The sequence below is a fragment of the Echinops telfairi genome, unplaced genomic scaffold, assembly GCF_000313985.2.
Source record: "Echinops telfairi isolate 266 unplaced genomic scaffold, ASM31398v2 ScPeMD7_5868;HRSCAF=6743_1, whole genome shotgun sequence".
In the NCBI taxonomy this organism is placed as follows: domain Eukaryota; kingdom Metazoa; phylum Chordata; class Mammalia; order Afrosoricida; family Tenrecidae; genus Echinops; species Echinops telfairi.
Window position 1 is genome coordinate 11,620,215 of NW_022109768.1, and position 13,160 is coordinate 11,633,374.

Here is a 13,160-nt window from a genome sequence, read left to right on the forward strand (position 1 = left end):
TCCCTGTATTTCCAGTTCCCATCTGTACCGCTGTGCGTCCTCTGGTCTAACCAGGTTTGCAAGGTAGAATTGGGATCATGATAGTTGGGGGGGAGAAAGCGTTATAGCGTAAGGTTGTGAGTTTCATTATTCCTACACTGAACGCTGCGTGACTCATCGCCTCCCCACTACCCCTCTGCAAGGGATGTCCATGTGTCTACAGATGGGAATTGGGTCCCCATCACGTGCTCCCCTCATTCACGATAATATGATTCCCCCCACCACCTTTGGTGCTTGAAACCTGGTCCTTCATGATCGCACATGTTGGTGTGCTGCTTAATGATTGCACATGCTGGTGTGCTGCTTAAAAACTTGCTGTCTTTTTGGGAGTGTGGTGCAGGGTAGTAGTTGAAAATACAGACTTTGGAATCCAACTTCCTGGATTTAATCAGCTAATTGCCCTTAATATGATTCCAATTCACGATGGCTTCCCGTGTATCAGAGTAGACCTGTGTTCTATAGGATTTTCAATGGCTACTTTTTCATAAGTAGGTTGTTGTTGTCTTTTGGTACCATCTGAGCCTGTTCTGCCTCAGAGCAATCCTTTGTTCAGCTGAGTCTGGCACAATCATCATGATCATTAGGTTTGAGCCCAGTGTTGCAGCTACTGGTTGGTTTGGTTTTTTAATCATTTTATTGGGGGCTCGCACAACTCTTATCACAATCCATCCATACAGCCATTGTGTCAAGCATATTTGTACATTTGCTGCCATCATCATTCTCAAAGCAATTTCTTTCTACTTGAGCCCTTGGTATCAGCTCATCATTTTCCCCCTCCCTCCCAAACCCTTGATAATTTATAAATTATTATTATTTTGTCATGTTTTTCCTTGTCCTATGTCTCCCTTCACCCACTTTTCTGTTGTCCATCCTCCAAGGATGGGGTTATATGTAGATCATTGTGATGGTTCCCCCTTTCTCCCCCATCTTCCCCTTCCCCTCCTGGTATCACTACTCTCTCATTACTGGTCCTAAGGAGTTTATCTGTCCTGGATTCCCTGTGTTTGCAGTTCCTATCTGTACCAGTGCACATCCTCTGGTCTAGCCGGATTTTTAAGGTAGAACTGGGATCGTGATAGTGGCGGCGGGGAGGAAGCTTTAAAGAACCAGAGGAAAGTTGCATGTTTCATCGGTGCTATACTGTACCCTGACTGGCTCGTCTCCTCCCCGTGACCTTTCCGTTAGGGAATGTCCAGTTGTCTACAGCTGGGCTTTAGGAATCCACTCCGCACTCCACCTCATTCACAATGATATGATTTTGTGTTCTTTGATGCCTAATACCTGATCCCTTCAACACCTCGTGATCACACAGGCTGGTGTGTTTCTTCCATGTGGGCTTTGTTGCTTCTGAGCTAGATGGCCACTTGTTTACCTTCAAGACTTTAAGACCCCAGAATGCTATATCTTTTCATAGCCAGACACCATCAGCTTTTTTCACCACATTTGCTTATGCACCCGCTTTGCCATCAGCAATCATGTCAGGAAGGTGAGCATCATAGAATTCCAGTTTAATAGAACAACATGTTCTTGCATTGAGGGGGTACCTGAGTAGAGGCCCAATGTCCATCTGCTACCTTAATACTAAACCTATAAAGATAGACACATAGATCTATTTCCCCATGGTCATATATAAATATATTTACATATATGTATATACATGCCTTATTGAGGCCTCTATAAATGCCCTTTGCCTCCTAGTTCTTTCCTCTTTTCCTTACTTTCCTCGGCTACTGTTTAAGTCCATCTCATTCAGGATCTTCCTCTTCTCAGACCCTCCACTTCAGTAAGCATAATGTCTTTCTCCATTGATTGGTCCTCCTGATAACATGTCCAAAGTGCATGAGACAAAGGCCTCTCTTCTAGGGGCATTCTGGCTGTACTCCTTCTAAGACAGATTCGTTCACTCTTTTGTAGTGATGGTATATTATACATTATTCTCCAACACCATGTCAAAGATATCAATTAATCAATTATGCAGTCTTCCTGATTCGTTAACCACTTTTCACATACACACGAGGTGGCTGAAAATGCCCTTCATAGGGTCAGGTGCACCTGAGTCCTCAGAATAACATCTTTGTTTTTTTAACACATCCAAGAAGTATTTTGAAATAGATTATTTTCCCAATGCAATAGATAGTTTGTTTTTTTTCATTGTTGCTTGATTGTGGATCCAAACAACAAGAAAGCCTTCACAATGTCAATGTTCTCTCTGTTTAGCCTCATGTTGCTTATTCGGCTACGTTGAGAATGTTTTCAAAGCTGCGATGTAATCCCTTTTGAAGTCTTCAGGTCCTCTTCACTTGCAGCAAACAAGGTGGTGTCACATATATTGCAGTTAGTTAACGATTGTCTTCCAATCGATACTGCAGGTGTTTTCTTCAGATAATCCAGTCTCTCAGCCAATTTGTGTATCATAAAAATTGAATATAAATGGTGAAAGACTACAGCCCTGACTCACTACCTTCCTGATATTAAATAAGGTGGGATCTGAACTTTTCACAAGACTGCCTGTTAGTCTATGTACAAATTGTGCATGAACCAAATTGAATGTTCCGGAATTCTCATTCCTTCTAATGTATGGAAAAGTTGTTATGATCCACACAGTCGAATGCTTTTGCATAGTTGGAAAAACACAAATAAAGATTTTTTCTGATATTCTCTGGCTTTCGATCAAGATATTTCTGATGTCAACAATAATATTTCTTACTACATACCCTCCTCTGAATTTGACCTTAACCGGTCAATATACTGTAGCAACTAACACATCGATGTACTGCCACAAATGTTATTGGATGATTGTCAGCAAAATTTTACTCACATATGTTATTAAAAATATTTTATACAATTTTCACACTCTGCTGAATCACCTTTCATTGGCTTATCACTAAATCTCTCCTGATTGGCAAGGCAAGTAGCTCTATTCCAATTTTTCTGATATAGACCAGTGCAGGCGTCCAGCATTGCATTTATTTGTTGAAACATCTCAATTAGGATTCTATCAATTCCTAGTGCCTCATTTTTCACCAATGCCTTCAGTGTAGCTTGGACTTCTTCCTTCAATATCATCTGCTCTTGATCATATGCTACCTCCTGAAATGGTTGAACATCAATTATTTTTGATTCGTGACTGTGTGTTTCTTCCATCTTTGATACTTCCTGCATTTATGCAATAGTTTGCCATAGAATCTTCAATACTGCACCTCAATATTTAATTTTTCATTCAATTTTTAACTCAATATTTAAATTTTTTCTTTCATTCATTCAGCTTGAGAAATATTGAGTATGTTTTTCCTTTAAATTTTCTAACTCCAGAGTTTTGCACATGGCAATATAATGTTTACTTTTTCTTCTTCAGCTGCCCTTTGATAGCTTCCATTCAGCTTTTTATATGTCATTTTCTTTCTTTCATTTTAACTTATTGACCCTCAAGAGCAAGTTTCAGGGTTTCTTCTGACATCCATGTCTTTTCAATGACCTTTGCTTTCTTCATGCATGATACTCTTGCTGTGATCTCATGACTCATCTGGTTTTCCATCATTAGTAGTCAGTGTTTCAAATCTGTTGTTGATATAATCTCTAATTTCAGGTAAGATCCACGAAAGTTGTCCTTTGGACTTACGGACTTATATTCACTTTCTTCAGCTACAACTTGAAATTGCAGTATGTGTCTCAGTCAGCTTTAGACTTGTTCTTCATAATAATATTGAGCTTCTACGTTGTCTCTTTCCTCAAATGTAGACAATTTGATTATTGTGTGTTATATCTGCTATATACCATGTATAGATGTTGTTTGTGTTCTTGAAAATAAGTTATGGGTATTGCTAAATTCTATCACACAATTTGTGGAACCACTTTTCTCACCAGGGCCTTAATTTCCAACTATTAGGTTTGTGTTCAACTTTCCTGTTCAATCACCAGTCATTCTCAATGCATCTTGATTGCATCCGTTTTAAACCAGAAGTTGGTAGAATTCTTCAGTTTTTTTCATTACTAGCTTAGTTGTTGGTGCATACATTTGAATAGTAGTTGTATTAATTAACTGGACTTTCTTCTAGGTATATAAATATTATGACAGAAAGCACTTCACTCAAAGATAGATCTTGAAATGTTCCTTTTGGTGATGAATGGGACACAATTCCTCTTGAGTTTGCCATTTCTGACACAGTAAACCCTGTGATTGTCTCCGCTCAATGGTCAATCCAACCCATATCACCGCACTATGGCCTATGATTCGAATGTCTATGCATTCCTTTTCGTGTCTGACACCTTCCAGTTCTATTTGATTCATATTTTGTCTGTGCCTTGTTTTGATTAGTAATGAACGTTTGAAGCTGTTTCTTCTTCATTTGAGTAATACTTCAGCAGAAAATGATCATCTTGAAATTTTACTTCATCCACAATATTAAGATTGACTCTGCTTTGAGGAGGCAGCTCTTCTCTATTATTTTCAGTGTCTTCCAACCTGAAAGGCTTATCTTCTAGAACTAAATCAGACAGTGTTTCACTGCTATTCGATGAGGTTGCCACTGGCCAATAATTTTTAGTAATAGATTTCTAGGTCCGTCCTCCAAGTCTATGTGATTGGAAACTCCACGGAAATGTGTCCCCCATGGATGATCCTGCTGGTCCATGGAATAACTGGATGGGGAATAGCTTCCTGCCTCACAACAACATGAAAGCTACCACAGTATGACAAACTGACAGATGATTGGTTTAACAGTAAATGGCCAGACCTTGATTAACATAGAACATAAAAGTAGATTTTTCTTAGATACCTCTAGCTATATTCGAACTGCCAAACTTTTGGTTAGTATTCAAACATGCTGAGTCACCAAACATTCCACCTTGGCCACTGTTATTCAGCTCACTGAACTTCTACTTCCTCTTTTGTAAAATGGAATAATAACAGTCCCTTTGCCAGATAATTGCTCTGAAGATTAAATGATAAATGGCAGTAAAACAGAGCACAGGACATGGTGTCTGCTGCGTGTAATTCTAAATAGACATTAGTTAATATGATTGTTATTAATCATTTTTGCTAGACTTTCATACTGTCTCTCAGCATGTATTTGTCGTTGTCAGTTGCAGTAAACTTCATTGGGACTCACGGTGACCCCATGTGTGCAGAATAGGAGTGTTCCTTAGAGTTTTCGATGCCGGGACCTTTCAGAAACAAGTGGCCAGATCTGTCTTCCAAGGTCACCTTTGGGTGGGTTTGAGCCACACACCTATTGGCTAGTCAACAAGTTTCACGATTTGAGCCTTCAGAGACAAAACATATAAAATCCTGTTGTCCATACATCTCTTGAGCAAGTCTCCACCCCAAATCGATGCTGATTCTGAGCCTTGGTGACATAGTGATTACTCATTAGGGTGCTCACTGCATGGTTAGTGGTTCGAAACCACCAGCCACTCCACAGGAGAAAGACCGGGCTTTCTATTCCCATAGTTACAGTCTCGGGAATTCACAGGAGCAGTTGTACCCTGTTGTATAACATCAAGATGAGTCAGCATTGACCCGATAGCACTGAGTCAATTAGAGGTAGCTTTTTTCCTGGTTAAAGTCCTCATCAGCCTCAGAGACCCTTGACCGTATTCCACATTGTTTCCCCCTTAAATAGCAAAGCATATGATGCACACAAAATTTATTGAAAGTATGTTCTTGGCTTATCATTTATATTAATGACTGGCTTTTATTCCTCAGGTCAGCTTCTTGAAGCTGCTGAGCATTATGAAGCATTCCATCAACTGACGCAAGGGCGGATATGGAAGGACGAGACAGGCCGCTTTCTCAACTTGTTGGCCTGTGAGAGTCTCCTGAGGACTTACAGATTACTCGCAGACAAAATGCTCGAAAATGAAGACTACAAACAGGCCATCAAAATTCTAATAAAAGCTTCTGAAATAGCCAAAGAAGGTAGGTGAAAAAGAACCCGCTCACATTGCTTTCTTTAATGGGCGGACACTGGCTCTCCCTGGAGTCAAGTAGCGATCATCAAGTGTTTGGGCGATGATTGCTTACGAGATGCAAAGACAAATGCCATCAATATACTTTCAAATGTCCCTGTAAAACAGGGGTGCCTTCATGCTGACAACAAGAAACCCATTAGATCCTTGAAAGCTTTACCTTCAAACTTGCAGTCCTCTGGGAGTAGTGTTGTAAAACTGTGAATCCATAATGAGAAGTTTAAGGTCATTTACGAAAGTTAAGGGAGGGAGCTTAGGGGTCCTTTTTTTTTTTTTAAGCTGTTTTGTTTCTTTCTTACGGTCTAAAAGACCTTCCAGTGTCAGTGAATTCATTATTGTCAGGTAGCAAATATTTAGTTAGGCGTAACAGGAAGATAAAAACCAAAACTGCATTCCTGGTGAGTCAACTCCGACTCATGGTGACCCTAATAAGACAGAAGAACTGTCTCCAAAGAGTTTCCAAAGCGCGACTATTGATAATCTCTATGGTGGCAGACTACTGCATCTTTTTCTCTCCGTGTGGCAGATAGGTTCAAACTGCCAGCTCCTCAGTAAGCAGCTCCCTAAAGAAGATCCCCACGTGCTTAACCACTGCATCAGCAGAGCTCCTTAAGAGGACTGTAAAAGTAGGGCTGTCCCGTCTTTTAGACCCTGGCGTGTGGTTTTGGGATCAGTAATAACACATCACCAGTCGGCTTAGGAAAAAAGCAGAAACACAAGCCTTCAGAATCAGCATGGTAAGATGATCCCCAGGTGATCCATAGGTACATGAATCGCAGCAAAGGTAATTTTGTGATAGCTGATCTTCCCCTTCCCATGCCATATCATGGTGTATGTATAAAATATCAAGAAAATTTGTAGGGGATATTTCTATAAACTTCTCATTTGTGACATGGAAGGATATTTTATTATCAGACAGTAATGTATTACTAGAGCTGCCTTTTCGGAGAAGGGAAGAAGACACAAGCTATGCTCGTGAATTACAGTTCTTTAGCTCAGGGATACATTTAATAGATTGACTTAATATTTAATAACCTAAATGAAATTAGGTTACTTAAAGTAAATCAAACTTCTTTTAATTTACTAGTATAGTTTTATCTTACTAAAAGAGTAGACATAAACATATTTTCTTCTCGTTCCTTCTTTTAATAAAATCGGTCAGACTGCTCATAGGATAGCACTCCTATTGAAAAATGTATCGCATTAAATAAGCTGCGTTTGAATGGACAGTAATCTCATAGCTTACCAAAAGGGATGAACACTGATATAAACCGTTAGCTCTTAGACTGCTTTCATCAACTAACTTTTGTCACAGGCTCACCACACAGAATTTCTATGTAAAATAAGATACCAGTTAGGAAAAGGCATTTTATGTTAGGTTCATATTTTGTTAAATTGTTCTATAGGCTTACAATGAGTCCGACTCGACTCGATGGCAATGAGTTTTAATTTTATACACCCACTGCAGGTCTGCTTCTTGGTCAGACATTTTGGCAGTGCTAAACAACAGATGGTCTCATAATTCTCACATGTTTAGGTGTACAATTAATGATTTTCTGTATATTATAAAGTTGTTCAATCACTGACACTAATTCCAGAACATTTTCATCATCCCCATCAGCAGTTATTCTCCATTCCTCCCGACTCCACGCTGCGCATCTACTTAATCAACTTTCTGTCTATGTGGATTTGTCCATTTGGGGCATTTCATTTAAATGGAATATGCCATCTTTTAAGACTGGCTCCTTTCACTCAGTCTAATGCCTTCAGTATGCATAAATGTTATAGCATGTGGCAGTACTTCATTCCAAGCAATATTCCATTGTTTTCTAATATGTTTTGTTTTTATCCATATGTTCGTTAATGGGCATTTTAGTACTTTCCACTATTGAGCTATTATAAATAATGCTACTACTCTAAACATGTGTGTACATTGTTGTGTTTTAAACACACATCTTCTCACTTATTTGGGGTATGTAGCTAGAAGTGGAATTGCTGGTTTATATGGTAACTCTAGGAGCCATTGACGTGGTGCGCTATGCATTGAGCTGCTCACCACAAGGTTGGAAGTTCCAACTCCCGGTTGTTCCCAAGGAGAAAGATGAGGCTGTCTGCCCCTGCAAAGATTGAAAGTCTCAGAAACCCAAAGGGACAGTTCTCTTCTGTCCTGTAGAATCACTTAGAGTAGGGAGTGACTCTGACAGTCGCTGATATTAGGGGTTTGGGTTTTTGTGTTGTTTGCTTGTTTAGTGGTAGCTCTATGTCAACTCTTCAGAAGCTGCCCAGTTTCCCAAAGAGGCTGCACCCATTTATATTCCCACCAGGCATGTTATGGTCTGTCTGTCTCGTCATAACCATCCTGCGATTGTTGTTGGATGTCATCAAGTCCACTGAGATGCATAGCAAAGGCAAAACCTCTCTCCTCAAAACCTGTCTTCCTAGCAACAGGGGTAGATTTTTCTTTCTCTCTTTAATTATTTTGTCTAGGTTTAAAGTCTTACATTAGCCCAAACAGTTGCCAGTTGCCCTCTTCACATGAAGGGACTTTATAGGCCATTTAACTCAGCAAACGTGAACTTCATGGGATCAACATGTAATTAGCTAAAGGCCAACTTGTCTTTGAAATCCCTCTCCTCTACCCCATCTTTCCCTTCCCTTTTTCCTCCCAGCCCTAGTACACACAAACCCGTATCAGAAAAAGCCAGAGCCCAGTTGGATGGTAAAAGTTAAAAATCGCCCAGACAGGATCATTGACACAACCGACTCTGCTGAACGAGACCTTGAGGGTCTAATTCTCTGCAATTGGCGAAATAGCTAGAGCAGAACAAGAAAATTGCTGTCACTGGCGTTTGCCATTCTGTTTTCTTGCTGTCTCCCAACCACGTCTCCGCTGCACCAGGGGTAATTCAATGTGTGGTGTGAGTGAGTGCAGCAGGGAGGATTGCTAGCTCCCCCTGAAATCCATCACCACTGGACTGCAGGGTTCGGAAATCTGAGGCTACTTACTTCCCCAAGATCAAAAACAAGAGTGGCTCTGTCAGTGCGCTCATGGCCCAGGAGGGAGGTGATGCTGGAAGTCAGGATCATCCAAAAGTAGAAAAAAGACAGTGTTTCTTTTTTTTAAATAATGAGAACCTTTCATGGCTCTCATAAATATGTTATATATTTATCAATGTTATGATATATGTCTTGTTCACCTGCATGCTATACCTTCGCAGCCTCTGCTTTTGGAAAAAGGAATTGGGTAATTCCTAGAGTAAAATACATTTCAGGATAATTAGAACTACTGGATTCTTCACACACACACACACACACACACAGACGAGGGGCATTCAGGCATTAACAAAGGAAAATGTATTTGGAATTCAAGATGGGCATGGAATTATATTACAAAAAAAAATCTGTCAGTTGTCCTCAGCTACACTAGAACTGGTATCATTTAAATCAAATGGAGTCAAAACCGTAATTCTTTAATTTGCTAAGTGGATGCCCTGTTACTGAGCTAGCCGATCTTCAGTCATATGTATGTGAGTATGTGACTTTGTATATGGGCCCTTAAAGGGTTGATGCCCACCCTGATGTTCCATGTGTGCAGTAGTGGTTATGCTGGGTCCCTGTAGGTTTTGCATGGTGAGTAATTACAGAAATAATATGATTCCCAGTGATGACAACAGTGGGCTATGTATGCTCAGAGAAAATCCCTTATAATTATTTGTTGCCACCTATTACTTTAACATCTAAGATCCAGGTACATTTTATTTTCAACTGTCTTTTTTTTTTTCTCAGTACAATTAGGCATCAGAGATTACTGCTAATCTATACACTGCTTTTCAATGAGGTTCTACTATCTTGAAAAGCAGGGCTTCCATCAACAACTGGCATACTTGGGAGACATTGTGGGTTCACTTCCCAGCCACCACAATAAAGCCAATGTTGTAATAAAGCCAAAAAAGCAAGGATTCCATGTGTTGGACTAAACCAATTTCTTTATGCTGTAGTAATTTCTCTATATCTTCCTTTTAGGAAATGACAAAAAAATGGAAGGAGAGGCTTCCTATTATTTGGGCTTAGCATACTGGTCTGCTGGGGATCACAAATCAGCATTAACAGTAAGTTGAAGTAAACTTTTGATTGTTGTCATTTGTAACTTTATGATTTGATTTTGTTGAGACTAACAAATGGAATGGGACAGAGGTAAGTGTACCTATTTATTTACATAGACAAAAGCAGAATAGGCATGTGCTAGAAACATTTTAAAATGTGTTTTGCTGTGTATTGTGTACAGTCAATGTGCATGAAATGCTTTAAGATACAAGAAAATTAATGTAATGTAACCTCTTGTATCACAAGGATAAGAGGAACCAGGTTTAAATGAGAGCAAAAGTATATATTGTTGACATTAGATGCCATCAAATTGGCTCCTACTCTTAGAGACCCTGTATATAGAAGAAAACACTGCCCGGTCCTGCACTGTCCTTGTAATTGCTGTGTTTGAGCCCATTGTTCCAGCCACTGTGTCTATCTATCTCACCGAGGAGTTTCCTCTCTTCCCTGGACTCTCCGCTTTACCAAGCATGATGTGCTTTCTCAAGGGACTGATCCTTCCTGATAACATGTCCAAAGTACATGAGATAAATTCTCATCACTCTCACTCCTAAGAAACATTCTGGCTGTATTTCTTCCAAGACAGAATCATTCATTCTCTCGGGCCAAGGCATTCTAAAATTTCTTCACCAACACCCTAATTCACATCCTCCAATTCTGTTTTTTCTTATTTATCTTGCATCGTGTGTGTGAGAGGGAGGGAGGAGGGTGGAGGGTGTCAGGGCAGGTGTCAGTATGGGATATTTTGAATTTAAAGAGTTTCCAAATACCCAAAGAAGAGACCAAGTGAAAAACTAAGTATATCAGTGTGGAATCCAGAGAAAGTCTGGATTGGAGGTATTCTATAGATGTATGAGTTTTCACTCTATAGACGCTGTAGAATGGATGCAATGTCCTTAAGAAGGCTTAGAGAGTTAATTATGATAAAAGGTCCAAGCTGGATAAAGGAGACATGTGAAAACAAGGGAAGCAGAGGCAAACTAGGAATGGATGATTTCATGTAATTGGACAGAACCAAATGTTTCTAACAGTCATGTGATGCAAACGCTTGCTTCATATCCTAGAATTTGCCTTTGAATACTTCTACGCAAGTATTCACATTAGAAACATGATCTCCGTGTGTACTAACCCATGGGGTGACTAGAGAAACAAATCCAGAGACAATCATGTGTGTGTGTAAGAGAGAGCTTTATATCAAAACACTATTATATATTGAAAAAACATTCCAACCCAGTCCAGATCAAGTCCATAAGTCCAATATTATCTCACATGTCCAATACTAGCCCATAAATTCCTCTTCAGACTCACATAGCACATGCAATGATGCCAAATGCAGGAAGAGCTCAGGCCGGTGGGTGGAAAGTTTTGTGGATCCAATGCTAGTGGAAACATCTCAGCGTTGGTTCCTCCAGCTCTTTGAGTGTCTCTCCAGCAGGAAAGTGGAGCAGAGAGAGTGTGGCCTGCCTCCAGGGAGGTGAGGAAGTTCCCAGAATCCTCATGAGATGGCCATACCCACCCAGAGGCATCATCAGGCTGTGATCCGATTGACAGGCTAGACCCCACCCCTTCACTCTTAGTACCCTCAAGTTGACACAAGATTATGTAACTACCACACTCCATTGCCCAGACACATATCTGGGTTAGAGTTAGGGGAAGAGTACTGGTGTTGTTTACAATGGTTAAGTGCTTGGCTATTAATAGAAAGGCAGGATGTTCAAACCCCGTGGCTCTAAGGAAGAAAGATGTGGAAGTCTGTTTCCCATTACTATGCAGTCGATTCTGACTCATAACAACATTATAGGATAAAACAGAACTGACCCCTCGGTTTCCGAGGTTCTAATGTTTACAAAGGTAGGCTGCCACATCTTTCAACCTTGGAGCAGCTAAACCCAAAAAAACCCACTGCTACCAAGTCAATTCCAACTTATATAGGGTGTCTAAGGCTGTGATCGCTACAAGATCTGGCAGTTCCATCTCTCTCCCTTGGGGTGACCAGAGGATCTGAACCTCAGGTTTGGTGGTCTCCTTTGTGGCCGGCCTTGTGCATAGCAGCCCGACATTTATCCCACAATGGCACTTGGATTGCTTCTATGGAGCCGCTCATGGGTTCAAACCACTGTGCCTTTGCTTAGCAACTGAGTACTTTAGTTATTCTGCTGCCAGGGCTCCTTCCATAAAGGTATTTTTTTTAAGTTATTGAGTCCATTCCAGTGGACTCAGTGTTCAGTACACCTGAACCCTGCCTGGTGCTACCCTGTCTGTCCAACCGTGGCTGCGCTTGAGCCCATTGTTGCAGCCACTGTGTCCATTAATGTGTTGGGGGTCATTCTATTTTTCACAGAGCCTCTACTTTACCAAGCATGATGTACTCCTCCAGGGACTGTTCCCTCCTGATCACACATCCACAGTACATGAGACAATGCCTCACTATCCTCAATTCGAAAGAAACTCCTATACTTCTTTCAAGATAGAGTCATTGCTTCTTCGGGCCGTCCGTATGCTTTGACAATTCCATGACTCAAATGCATCAATTCTCTGGGTTTCCTTACTCATTGTCCAGCTTTCACACACATTTGAGAAGATCGAAAATATCATGGTTTGGATCGAGCGCACCAAAATCCTTAAGGTTTATAACCTTGGAAGTTCTATGGGGCATGTACTATTGTCTTATAGGGTGCCAATGAATCAGAATCAACTCAATGGTAACAAATGTTGATTGTTTGTTTGAAGGGCTACCGTTAGATTTAGGGTTAATTAATTCTAGTCATTTACTTCTCCAGCTAAGGTGGAGACTGGGGAAAGGTAGGCAAGACCATGTTCCAGCCCTCAGGCTCCCGATTGTTCAACATGAGTAGGCGTTGTAAAAGAGACAGGGAAGGCTTCAGAACTCATCTCTTGTCATTCCTGGCCATCAAATTGATTCTGACCCATAGTGTAGAATAGATCTGCTCCCTTGGGTTTCTGAAGCTAAATCGTTACAGGACCAGACAGCTGAATCTCTCCTTTATTGGGCAGCTGATGAGTATGAACCTATACGAGGGTTCTTTCAT

The 13,160-nt window shown here is 40.5% G+C and overlaps 1 protein-coding gene across 1 annotated transcript in view; it reads left to right on the forward strand.

Moving 5' to 3' along the window:
* The window catches only part of TTC29 (tetratricopeptide repeat domain 29), a 301,858-nt gene that overhangs the window by 105,152 nt on the left and 183,546 nt on the right, over positions 1–13,160 (forward strand). The window contains exons 6-7 of the mRNA XM_030887202.2: positions 5,744–5,956; positions 10,030–10,115. Of these exons, the coding sequence (XP_030743062.2) occupies positions 5,744–5,956; positions 10,030–10,115 (299 nt within the window). The remainder of the gene's footprint in view (positions 1–5,743; positions 5,957–10,029; positions 10,116–13,160) is intronic.